The sequence below is a fragment of the Spermophilus citellus genome (assembly GCF_964194105.1).
Source record: "Spermophilus citellus genome assembly, chromosome: 4".
In the NCBI taxonomy this organism is placed as follows: domain Eukaryota; kingdom Metazoa; phylum Chordata; class Mammalia; order Rodentia; family Sciuridae; genus Spermophilus; species Spermophilus citellus.
In genome coordinates this window covers 152983174-152997106 of record NC_138185.1, presented here as the reverse complement: position 1 = coordinate 152997106, position 13933 = coordinate 152983174, and the positions used below count along the sequence as shown (strand labels likewise).

Genomic DNA, 13933 nt, shown 5'->3' with positions numbered 1-13933 from the left:
ATTGAATAAATTAAATGGATCAAATATGTTGTGTTTTCAATTCTCTAGGACATTAAATTGTATGATTGGACAAATGAAGCATATCTTGGCTGCAGAACAAAAGAAAACAGATTTTAAACCAGAAGATGAAAACAATGTTTTGATACAGTATACTAATGTGAGTAGAACTGTTCAATTTGTTAATAAAAAGTATCTGTTTTGTTAATTATTTAACATTTTTATCAGTGTGTCTTACTACGCCTTAAGTTTTTTTCTTTTATACTTAGAAATTAATGAAAAACAATGTGTATTTTCTCCTTAATTAAACTGATGCACATAAACTACATAATAAGTGTAGTAAAACTTTTACAGGCCTGTGTAAAAGTCTGTACGTATGTAAGAAAACAAGTGGAGAAGATTAAAAATTCCATGGATGGGAAAAATGTGGATACAGTTTTAATGGAACTTGGTGTACGTTTTCATCGACTTATTTATGAGCATCTTCAACAATATTCCTACAGTTGTATGGGTGGCATGTTAGCAATTTGTGATGTAGCTGAATATAGAAAGTGTGCCAAAGACTTCAAGGTATGTATACACAAATACCAAACTTGTAAATGAGGTTAGGAACATAAGTCAGGCCATTTAAATCTTATTGTAATGATTATTAAGAAATTTATAATGTTTGTTGAATTGTAATTAGATGAGATCCATCACTTTCTGCCTGAAAATAGTTCCATTCATATTTGCAATGTTAATATTTTTTTTGTGTGTTTTATTTTAGACAATGTCATATTTCAGTTGCATAGTTCAAATGGTCTTATTGACAGCCATGACTACTGCTGTGTCTGTTACATATCAAGAAAATAATATATTTTATTTTCATGTATGTCTCTCTCAGATCATTTTTCCCTAAATTTTAAAAATTTAAATTATTTTTAAAAGTGCTATATTATTGATAACTACTTGTAGTCTATCAAATTACATAGTATGAGAAAACTGATATAAATCCTTTCACAAGTTTGTAGAGCTTTTGTAACTTCTGAAATATTTTAACTCTTTAGAGAGTCTTAAAAAATCTAATATTTTGAACTTCCATAATCCTAAATCCTGACAAAACTGTATATAAGAAGAATTTGCAAAACTCATTATAAAATGGGAAATTGTTTTGTCACTGTTATTTTTTTCCTTCTCTCAATTCAGATTCCAATGGTATTACATCTTTTTGATACTCTGCATGCACTTTGCAATCTTCTGGTAGTTGCCCCAGATAATTTAAAGCAAGTCTGCTCAGGAGAACAACTTGCTAATCTGGACAAGAACATACTTCACTCCTTCGTACAACTTCGTGCTGACTATAGATCTGCCCGCCTTGCTCGACACTTCAGCTGAGGTTGAATTCACAAAGTGTGTTGTACTTCATCAGGCCTCGGTTGATAGAAAGCACAGGAGATTCCTTATGACACAGCCAACATTTTATGGAAAAAATGACTGGAAGAAAACAGCAGCCATACTGATCTTTGAAGTTTTATTTGAAATTTGGACACCCCTAGCTGTATTTTGCTTTTTTTCTTGTTAAGTTGAATTTTAATTCCATTCTTTATTTTATAACTTTCAAATTCTGTAAAACTATGTCACTGTTTTCATCCTAGAAAATGTTGGTGTCAGAAGGCAAACAAAATTTACCAGTGTTCCTGTTCGGGTTCTTTAACATATTCCATCTTGAAAATTTACCATCCCATTTTTCATTAAGAATGGGTGAAATACAACAAAATCACATTTATTTATTCACCAATTTTTATTGGCCTTTTCAGCACTGGCAATTGTTAACCAAATTATTTTAGGTTTTCCTAAAGAATCTTTTGCCTTTTTTGAAAGTTTAACAATTAAGCATAATTTCTGTAGTTGGTTGATTGGAGTGTTTTCTAAGATACAGCATCAGTACTATTCCAAGAAAAATGTTATAAACTAAATTAAAATGATGAAATGTTTTATGTAGACCTAGTGGATCAGAATACATCTGCTTTCTGGGTAAAAGTAAAGTTTACTATTTCTTATTTGGTAAATAAATCTTAAGCCAATTCTAGCAAGAAATTAATAAAACTACCTTATTTTATATTTCACTTAAGGTTGAAGACCTTAACTAAAGGACCATATTTATTCATTATTTTAATATTATAATGGAAGTAAAAAAGTGAGATGTAGTGAAAATGGTGCATATGAGAAATATTGACAATGTTTAGCAAACACTGCAATCCTTTAAGATTTCTCTCTAATGCTAAACTTGAATAAGATGGGATAAACATGCAAGTAGTCTACTTTAAGAGGAATTGGGAGTTGATAGATAACATTATATACTGTAAGTCTGGAGACAAGCTTTACAAATACTGTTTACTTTTCAGGTCTCTAGGTTTTTTCATTGTCCTTTTTCAAGGCATTTCTGAAGTTATTCCTACTTAGATATGATTACTCCAATTGGCTTAATATGGTGACATAATAAATCACTTACAAAATTTTAAAGATCAAGCATAAATTTAGACCATTACTTTATAAGCCTTAAAACTTGCTCTGTGAGAATGCATTCTAATTATGTGTAGTGTTTCAGCTTCCATTCTGTTGTTTATAGTTTTCTAGAAACCATATAAATTTTAATGTTCAATTCATTCTTAACATTTTTTTTCTTTCATATAGGCTTTTTGGCCTAATTTTGAAAAACTGCTTTTCTTCTAAGAACCTAATTTTGAATGGTCAACTTTACCAAACCTCCCAGGCCCAGAGCTAACTACTATTTAAGTTACTATTGACTGAATTTTCTTCATTTTCTGTTTAGCCCAGTGTTATCAAGGTAAGCAAGGAAAATGCGGTATGCCAACTTTCATTAAAGCATTTTAGGACATTGTGGTAACTTTAAAAGGCTTTCCAAATTTCTATTCCTTAGCCAAGGGAGAGCCAAAAGAGGTTTTGGATACCAGAAAAAGTCATATGCTTGTACTATTGCCATTTTAGAAAGCTCTGATGTGAATTCCAATTATACCTCTGTTACTTAAAGCCAACTTTTAAGGCAGTAGTTTTACTGGCCATTTGAACTCTTTGTACAGTGTCAATTTGTAAAAAAAGAAAAAAGAAAAGAAAAAAAATCTCAAATAAAACACGAGATAACACTTTAAGACTTCCGAGTCAGAAGCACTTCAGATTATTTTGTTTGAATTAATTTTTAAAATGTAAAGCATATACTTGTTGCTTAGATATTTTGTTAATTATCATTTCCTTGCTTGAGTTCTGTGCAATATTTTCCGTTATGTCCATTGAGAGGACAGTGACAAAACTCATGAGTGAATACTTAATTTAGAAGTGTTAACATTAATGCTCAATAAACAAATTCCCTGTGATTGTTTATTTCATTTCACTATCTATTTTAAGGACATCCATACTGAATTTGATAAATTATTTTTTAATTTAAAATTTTAAGGTATACCTTATTTTTCATAGCTTAGGTCTTCTCATCCCCCCCTCTTTTTTTTTTTCTTAAAGCAGAAAAGTACTTGACTATATAACCAAGATTAGAAATTTAGCCTAAACATAAGGTCTTTCTCTAAGAAGAAGAAGAAGAAAAAAAGATTTTGTGTGAAGCAATGTGTGTTCCTTGTGTTCTGATCTTTAAAGTATTTTCATGTATAATGATCACCAAAATAATCATAGTCCAAAATTTATGACTCAGAAGAAATGATTAATAAATAAAATGTTTTTATATACACACAGTAAAATTTTAGGTAGAGATAATTAAACTTAATATCTTTTACCAACACTTAAATGAGGGGAATCCTGCAGTATTCCAGTTTCACATGAGCTGTATGTGTTATCTAGGTAATGTATCAAAGTTGAAAATATACTCTAAAACACAGCAAATTGTTTTTTTTAAACATATGTTTTATAAAGTACAGTACGCAAAATTAAGGAAGAAGTAGGAAGTCTAGCCTCTGTAAAATTATGATATTGCAAATGACAGTCAACTAGAGTAGATAGAGAGTCCTTATGAAGAATTACAACAGCTAGATGAATTTTTTTTTTCAATTTTTTTGTGGGAGGAGGGTACTGGAGATTGAACTCAGGGGCACTCAACCACTGAGCCACATCCTCAGGCCTTTTTTGTATTTTATTTAGAGACAGGGTTTCACCGAGTTGCTTAGTGCCTCACTGTTGATGAGGCTGCTTTGAACTCTTGGTCCTCCTGCTTCAGCCTTCCAAGCTGGCAACTAGATGGATCTTTAGTGACCGTTTGGCCATTCCAAGACAATTATTGGTCTCATTTTGAGAATCATCATGATTGCAAGTCCTTATGATCTTCTTTGTTGTTAAAAAAAAAAAACTGCTAAAGTAGGTTAATTTAAAGATTAAGTAAAATTTTAATTTAAAGCAGATTAATTTATATTTTGAATCATTTTTCTTCTTTCACTTCTAAATATTTTACTTTTTGATTACTAGCCTTTTGGCTCACAGTGAAACAATTTTAATTAATAACCAGTAGATTGATTCCAATTGGAGAATTTACTGATTCCTTATGATGCATTTCTCTCACCTGTGAGAGTGAATATTTTTATCCAGATAAAGTGATATTGCTTCCTGTAATGTCACAAAATCCTTAAAACAAATAAGGCATGCCTAGTGGAACTGTATGTTGAACACAGCAAGGTTCACTCAGGGCATATTTTTTTGGTGACTATATAGAAGCTCACATCTGGAGATTAACATGTTTTTAAGGCAAAAGTATTCTGTCATTGCCCACAGTATATTTATTTTCCAGAAGCATACTGAATTCTGATTTCTAATGGAGAATTTGACATACACAAAGAAAGCAGTTGATGCTTTCATACAATTAGATTAACTATTTTCAGTTCCTGTACTATTTCTCTCTCTTTGAGAAGGCTTATCTGTGATACATTGTCTATTTTGGAAGAAAAGACCAGTCCATATTGTTAGACTAAATAATTCTACATGAAGTGAATGTAGCAATTTAAAAAATTTTAATGCATAATGAAGATATTTATTGCTACGTTTATTGGACTTAAGTCCTATGCACAATGCTATATCTTTTGTATATATTTGATTCCAAAATAACCCTAGGATTTGGGTACTGTTTCCATTTGGTAGGTGAAAAACTTGAGGCATAAAAACTATCAAGGTCTAAGACTGTTAAAAGGCTCAGATTTAAATCTTAAGTCTTTTTTACTGTTAGGTTCTATGTATTATTTTTCTTATGGAATATTAAATAAGTTCTTTAATATGGTGATTTATTAATGATGATTTTTGCTTAATCTAATTTTCTCTTCATCCAGTATTTGACTCTCATTCTGAAGTATAGATTATGAAATTGAATCCAAGATCAGTATCTAAATTACTACTGAGTTTTGTTTTTTAAAGAATTTAACTTTTATTTTATTTATTGGTATGTGGTGTTGAGGTTCAAACTCAGTGCCTCAGACATGCTAGGCAAGTGCTCTACCATGAGCTACAACCCCAGCCCACTACTGGTTTTTTTTTATATGTTCAACATGTGGTCATACTTTTTCAATGAGTTTTTTAAAGTAGTCATGAATTTTAATATAATCTTAAGTTTTTACCTAACAGAAATCTGTCTATCCCAACGTTTTCCTTAGTATTATTTTTTATAACCATGACAGTGTTTTTGCTTAGTAATTTCTATAATATATAGAGTCCAAGTATTTTGTACCATTTTTTGAAACATGAGAGAAAATAACAGCTTTTCTTGAAAGATAAGAGGAAGTCAGTATTCTATGTTTAAAAGCAGGCTACTTTGAATGTCATAAGCTTGCTATTTCTCTTAGCTGTTTAGTGCACTGGTAGTTTTTTAATGGTTAATGTAGGGCAAAAAATATTTAGTGTTTTAGCAATCAGAAGTCATTTTTAGGTAATCAAAATTATTATATGTTAAGTTTTTTAAAAATTGCTTTACTCTACCCTTTGTTGCTACTATAATTTCTCTTTCTAAATTTAGAGAGGAAATAACTTTTCAAGTATGTATAGGACAGAAACTTGACACATTAGAGGTTAAGAATTTTAATTGGTGAATTGGAGTAGTTAGGCTGATAACCCTGGGCTTAACAAAACTAATTTTTAAACTAGGCTCTCTATATTTTATCATTATTATTTGGTGGGTACCAGGAAACTTAAGTTCTTATGATTAGATATCTTCTGGGGGCGTAGGAAGGAGACAAGTAATTAAATACCACCTTATTTGTTTTATAAGTGGTTTTAGAGGGTTGCAGTCTGCATCACCATTCAAAGCCAATTTAAATAGGAATATATCACATCATACTCCAAATAGCAAACAACCTCAGGAAAGTCATTTATTCAGACGGCATAGATTTGCGCTAGACAGCAGTGATGCATTACAAATATATAATTATTTGCACTAATATTTGAGCAGGTGGAATGGATTAGAACATGGTCAACATTATGCTGCTGATAACATGTATTTTTCTATATTAATATGTACTGTGCAACATGTATTAAAATCGTCAATAATTCATTTTAGCCAAGATACTAATATTTATATTACTGTGTTTAAGAGACAGTATCCAACTGAGCCACTTTTAATTTAAAAGTCTGAAAATGGAATTAAGTTTACTTTCAAAAACCACTTACATTATTTTATAATCACTGAAAGGTCAGTGAAACATGGAATTATCATTGCCTGGTGACTTAATAGGAAGAAATATGGAAGGTTAAGAATGGGAATAGGAACCTGGAATGAGGAAGCTACGTTGAATTCATAACTCAGATGAGTGACTTCCTTTGTTTTCACCACTGGAAATCTCAAATGAAGAAAATGTTCTTCCCATTATATCTTTATATTAATAAGCTAAGTGAAAATTGGATAGAACCAGTTCAAAGAAATTAATTTCTGAAGGTGGACTTTCAAATTTTTAAAATAAACTTTAAGAGGTAGGAAACCTTAATTATGTCCCTATAATCTCATATAGGTAGATGTCTTTAAATGAGGACATCTCTTCTTGTCTACCTGTCATGTTAATCTTTATACTGTGGGTTACATTGATTCCTTTGAACTCTGGTCTTTTGTTGTGACAATTCTATCAGAGCTCTTTGCTGTAGAGGATATTATCCAAATTGAATCTGGACAATGCTGACCTAAAAAAAAAAAAAACAAAACCTGAAACTACCTCCTAGTATATTGTTTGCAAATATAGTATATTATTTAGAGGGTAGCATAAGAGACATGAAATAATGTGAAAATAATTTATAAGAAAAAATACGAAGCGCCTATTAGTGTTTTCCAGTAGAATGTATTTTCAATTTTTACCACAAGGGGGAGACATTATTTTTATAGTAATATATATATTTTGTTTAATTTTAAAAATAGAATTCATATAACTATTCTCTATTGAACAGCACTCTACGAACTTGTGTCTTATAATTGTAGGGATGTGTGTGAATTTAAATAAGATTATGAAAGTCATAAATGAGAATTCTGGGAGAATTAAAGACACAAAACTAAAACATGGAATCAAAGTTCATAATTAAAATTGTGTTTTTTATAGTTGCATGTCACATTGAATTTATCAACTCTTTAAGAATAATAAGAATCTATTGATTAGTTTTCTGCATTTTACTTATTAAAGAAAAGCTTTTGAAACAAACTACAGAAGGATTGTCAATACTATACATACAAAAAAAATTTCCCTTTGAGAGTAAGTTGCTGCTGTGATGTGTATCACCCAGCAATACTTTTATATTTACAAGAAGAAGTGGTTTCCCTCTGTAACCAAAATACAACAATCAAATTAGGAAGTTAATGTTGACATATTACTACTGTCTAATCCTCAGACTTCACTCAAGTTTTACAAGTTATTCCAATAATGTATTATTAGCATCCAGCTGAGAAGTCATATTGCTTTAGGTTGTAGTGTCTTTATTCTCTTTTACTCCAGAACCAGTTCCTCAGTCTTTCCTAGAATTCTGTAACCCTTGGCACTCTTGTTGATTTTAGGCAAGTTATTTTGTCCCCACATTTGGGTTTCTATTTGACCATGATTAGAGTCCACTAGTGCTTTGGCAGGAGTATTGCAGATGCTAGTCTGTGTTCTCATTGCATCCTATCAGGTAGTGCATGATTTCAGTTTGCCCCATTTCTGATGGTATTCATTTTGATGTCTTGTTTAAGTTATCACTTGTTTACAGCCTTCTCCACCGTAAAACTGCTATTTTTTTCCCTTTGTAAATTTTTTGTGGGGAGGTACTTTGAAGCTATTGTATATATCCTCCTAATTGAAATTTCAATTTATTGATACCAGTATGGATCCATGGTTTTCTATTTAGTGGTTTACAATTTATTTTTCTGGATATCATGTTGTCCCAACTTTGGTCAGTGGGAGCCTCTTTGGGTTGCTCCAGTTTTCTTTTGACATGTTCCCATCATTTTTAAAGCACTGTCTTACTTTCAGCACAACAAGATTTTCCAAGTTTATTTGGTCTTGCCACAGCTCTAGAATCATCCCTTCACATTTCGTGGAAATTGATAATTAGAAGCCAAGATTTTTGTACGTAAGCGCTTATTTTGATTGAGATGTTATTGCTCCCATTTATTGTTGGATGGAGCTAGAGTGCTTTTTGTGTGTAACTCATACACATGCATATTTTTAAAATATTTTTTTAGTTGTAGATGGACACAATATCTTTATTTGTTTGTTTATTTTTATGTGGTGCTGAGCATGGAACCCAGGGCCTCACACCTGCGAGGCAAGCACTCTACCATTGAGCTGCAGCCCCAGCCCACATGCATATTTTAAATGTATAAAGATACTCCCATCCCTGTGTGATACCTTTCTCACTGTACTTGAGCTTCAGTATCCATACTGGGTTTTCCTCTTCATCCTGCTCAGCTACTGAAGTTTGGCGTTAGGACCAAATTGGGGGAATGATAATGGCTATTGCAGAAATCATGTAAAGATTCAAAGTTCTAAATTTTATAATTACTCAATTTTGTCACTGTGAAACTACTATATTTTGCTTTTTTTTTTTTTAACAGTAGCAAGCAAATTAGTAAAGCTGAGTTGAGGAATACAAAGTGTTATGCCAAAGACATCGAAGTTAAATTTTGAAGGAATTAAATTAAAACACATACAATTTTTTTTTTAATATCTCCTTGCTACTGTTACTTGCTATAACAGAAACTATGTGAATGAAAATCTGACCATTAAGTACTGAATACCAGTAAGATATTTTTGCTAATAAAATTGAAAGGAAAAAATAACTGTAGATTTTTTTGGTAGGCTTCGTTAAAAAATACATGTTAGGGCCAGGGACGTAGCTCAGTGGTAAAGTGCTTGCCTAGCAAGACCGTGGGTTTGATATCCCCAGTTCTACCAAAAAATAAGTAAGATAAAATTCATGTGACAAAGGTGTATATGAGGGCTAAATATCATATTAAGATAAACTTTAAACTTCATATGAAATATGAGTAAAATTGAGACAGACAAGTTAAATAACTTAACCAAAATTATAGATTTGAAGGGTGATAGAATCAGAATTCAAACTCATATCCTCAGGCTTCCAGGGCCAATGTTTTAATCATTTTGTACCTCTTCGAGTTCACAAAAGAAGTTAGATTTCGTCTGCCTTTAAAAAGGCAGGTGTGGGTGGGCAGGCTGAGGAAGTAACTCAGTGGTAGAGTGCTTGCCTAACATGCATGAGGCCATGAGTTCAATCCCCAGCACCACCACCAAAAAAAGAAAGAAAGAAAGAAAAAAAGACATGTAGCATTTCACAAAGTAGGACAGGGGAAGGGGGCAGAAGCACCCTTTTATATTTTAGTCACTGTTTTATCCCTTGAATGAGAAGACTGCTGTTGAAAGTGGAACTCAGGGTTTGTGGCCCATCAAAAAAGGCAAGTAAAACTTGAATAATAGTTGGTTTGAGGTAATTTATTAAAAGTCTTCAGAGGTATGTCAGTTAATTTGTGCCTTATTAAAAAGACAATAGGAAGCCTCTGAAGACTTAAGTAGGCTAATGACACAAAAATTCTGTGTTTTAGAAAAAGACAAGTGGTAGGAATGTATGCAGTGGATTAGAGGAGAGCAGAAACCAAGCTACTACTTTGGTGTCGATGGTGAAGGACTAACCTGGGTGATAGTGTAAGACTGAAAATGAGGTCATGGATTCAGGGAACATTTAAAAGATTAAACCAGTAGGACTTATCTCTTTTTGCTTTATTCACGGTGGAGGATGAGCATAAGAAGAAATTGAAGATGATTCTGAGATTCCTAATCAACTTATCTTGAAGAATAGCTAACATTTTTGTCTTATATCCAGTAGGAAAAATAGGTTTAGGAGGAATCTCTATCAGTGCTGAAAGAATATCTATCCTTACACCAGTACTTGGTTTAGGTTATGCAAAAAAAAAAAACAAAAAACTTTTTTTTTTAAACAGAAATACTAAAAACTTGTGGCAGGAGAAAAATCATTTCTTCTATAGTTTAAAACATAGGGGACTGATCTTGAGATTTTAGTAACATCATTTCATAAATGTGTAATTTTTGTAACTTTTTTTACTTAAAAAAAGCTTCCTAGCATTTCTGTGCCTGGATGTAATGGGTAGCCTCAAATGTAGTAATACCAGTTGTCCTTGAAGTCAATCTTTTAGAAAGTGTCAACTGGGAATTCTAAACAACACACTTTCTAGCTGAACAATGTTCATATATTCTAGAAATACTTTACATTCCCAGATTCTAATCCAGAATCTTTCACTTTAACATCCAGGATGTGGAGCTTTACCTTCTGGAAAAGTACTGCACATCTATAACACAATTTCTGCCATTATATTTTAACTATAATCTCAAAGTTACATGTTTATCTTAATAAAGTCAACGGAGGTATTCCTTGGCAGAAATATGTGGAATGTGTAATTACAAATTATAGCTAGATATACCACAAACTAGTTTTCTTTGATTTAATGGATTTCAGACAGTATTTTGAAAGCATCTTTTTTTTTTTAATCATTTGGAAATTCAACATAACAAAGTGTTTAAAGTAGCCTACTAGCTAACCAAAGGATTAGAAAATTTGAAGGTAATTTTATTTCTGAATCTAGTGGGGAAAATACATTGTCATCTTTATATTATAAGTGTTTTCTAATTCTATAAGAATTTTATTAACAAAAAAAAGTGATTTCCATTCGATTACTAATGGCTTTGATCAAAATAGCATGTACAGAATACTGAATGTTTTAATAGCCCTGAAAATTATAGATACAAATTTCAATAAAATTCTGAAATTGCATTTAATAAAATTTTAATGCATATTTAAGTTTCAATAATAAAGAGAAATATGACTTCCAAGATATTTTAATTATTTATTTTTTGATGAGATTATATAAGACTTAATGAAAGTCGCATGTAACAACCACAGAATAATTCATTTCAAGTGCACATGAAAATTTTACAAAATTGACATGTGCTAAACCATAATGTTTCAATAATTTTCAAAAACTGAACTGAACTCACTGTGTGCTATGACTACAGTTGAATTAACAAAAGTTTACTAAAAATGTTTTATGCATCTGAAAATTAAATAATGAAATTCTAAATAACCCAGGAGTCAAAAAATTACAATGAAAATTAGAAAATATTTGAAGAGAATCTTAAAAACACGATTTCTCAAAATGTGGGACACAGCTAAAGTAATGCATACAAACATTTAAAGCCTTAAGCATGTATATTAGAAAACAAGGAAAGTTGAAAAGAATTACTTAAATATTTATTTCCAAAAGGTAGAAGAAAGCTTTAAATTAAATATCAATGAAGAAAATTATAAAAATTAGATCAAAGGATAGTAAAACAGATAAAAAAAACTGATAAACCTCTGGCAAGACTTAAGCAAAAGAGAAAAAATACAATAAAAATTTCTCCAGACATTATAGGGAGAAATGATACTAATTTCATTGAATCTCTTCCAAAGAATAGTAGAGAGAATTCCCTAACACACTTTATGCAGCCAACATAACCTTAATGCCAAAAACTAACAAAGACACTGCTAGAAAGGAAAATTACAAAACTTTTCTCATAAACTTGGATGCAAAAATCCTAAACCAAATATTAGTGATCCAAACCCAATGATACATAAAAAGGAAAATATATCAGATTTATTTCAAGAAAAGGTTAATCATTTAAAAATTAATGGAATTTACCATATTTACTGAATTAAGGAGAAATTATTTCAATAGGATAAAACTGTTAAAGAAATTCAATACCCATTGATGATTTTCTTTAAAACTTAGCAAATTAGGAATCAAAAGGAATTCCTTAAGAGTATCTTTTTAAAAAAGTATGTGACGGACATAATAATAGTGAAATAAATGTTCAGTATCTCTAGCAATTAGAGAAATGCAAATCAAAACTACTCTAAAGATTTCATCTCACTCCAGTCAGAATGGCAGCTATTAAGAATACAAACAATAATAAGTGTTGGCAAGAATGTGGGGAAAAGGGCACACTCTTACATTGCCAGTGGGACTGCAAATTGGTGCAACCAATCTGAAAAGCAGTATGGAGAATCCATGGAAAAGTGGGAATGGAACCACCATTTAACCCAGCTATCTAACTCCTCGGTCTAAACCCAAAGGATTTAAAAACGGCATACTACAGGGACACAGCCACATCAATGTTTATAGCAGCACAATTCACAGAAGCTAAATGTGGATCTAACCTAGAATACCCTTCAGTAGATGGTAAAGAAACTTGTATATATACACAATGGAATATTACTCAGCATTAAAAGAGAATGAAATCATGGCATTTGAAGATAAATGGTTAGAGTTAGAGAATATCTTGCTAAGTAAAGAAACCAATCCCCCCCCCAAAAAAATGCCGAATGTCTTCTCTGATATAAGGATGCTGATTCATAATGGAAATGGTGAAGAGCATGAGAAGAATAGACGAACTTTAGATAGTGCAGAGAGGAGGGAGGAGATGTGGGGGCACCGGGGTAGAAAAGAGTGGAATGAGTTGGACATCATTACCCTAAGTACACGTATGAAGACACAAATTGTGTGACTCTACTTTGTATACAACCAGAGACATGAAAATTTGTGCTGTATTTGTGTAATATGAATTGCATTCTTCTGTCATACATAACTAACTAGAATAAATTTTAAAAGTTATCACAAAGTATAATAATACCCTAAATAAAGATTTATAGAGAAAATAATAGTGAAATATTTAAAGCTTTCTCCCTAAAATCTAACAAGGCTAGGAAACTTGCTATCACTTCTCTTTAAACATTATATTTAAGATCTTCACCAATGCAATAGGGCATAAAGCAAAAATAAAATTGCATTATTTGTAGATATGTGTACATAGAAAGTTCACAGAATACTGTAGTAATAAATGAATTTAGCAAGGTTGCAATATAAAAAGCAATGTATGAAAGGTTAGCCATGAGGCTAGGGTTGTGGCTCAGTGGTAGAGTGCTTGCCTAGCATGTGTGAGACTCTGGTTCAGTTCTCAGCACCACGTATAAATAAATGAATAAAATAAAGGTCCGTCAACATATTTTAAGTATATTTTAAAAAGAGATTAGCCATATGTCCTTACACCAGCAACAAGCAACTTGAAAGTAAAATTTTAAAACATAAAAGCAGTTATAAAAACATCAAATGTCTACGAAAGAAAATACATGCAAGACATCTATGCCTAAGACTTTAAAACATTACTAAGTGGAATTAAATGAAAGGCTATTTCATGAATCAAAGGACTGAATATTGTAAGTCAGTTCTCCACAAGTGATATCTACATGTAATAAAACCCTGACCAAAATCAGCAAGTTTGTTATAGAAATTGACAAGGTGATTCTAAAATTTATATGGAAATGCAGTAGACCAATAATAGGATATTCTTGAGGAAGAAAAGATAGTGTGACATTG

General features: G+C 31.4%; 1 protein-coding gene across 5 annotated transcripts in view; it reads left to right on the top strand.

Moving 5' to 3' along the window:
* EXOC5 (exocyst complex component 5) overlaps positions 1 to 3128 on the top strand; it is a 72656-nt gene extending 69528 nt beyond the window's left edge. For 3 of the 5 annotated variants that reach the window (XM_081291519.1, XM_081291520.1, XM_081291521.1), the window contains 3 exons: positions 49 to 157; positions 352 to 567; positions 1183 to 3128. In XM_081291519.1, the coding sequence (XP_081147645.1) occupies positions 49 to 157; positions 352 to 567; positions 1183 to 1371 (514 nt within the window). In that variant the 3' untranslated portion in view covers positions 1372 to 3128. Of the gene's footprint in view, positions 1 to 48; positions 158 to 337; positions 568 to 1182 lie in introns of those variants that run through there. The other 2 variants (XM_081291522.1, XM_081291523.1) reach the window with 2 other exon arrangements.
* Positions 3129 to 13933: the final 10805 nt, after the last annotated feature.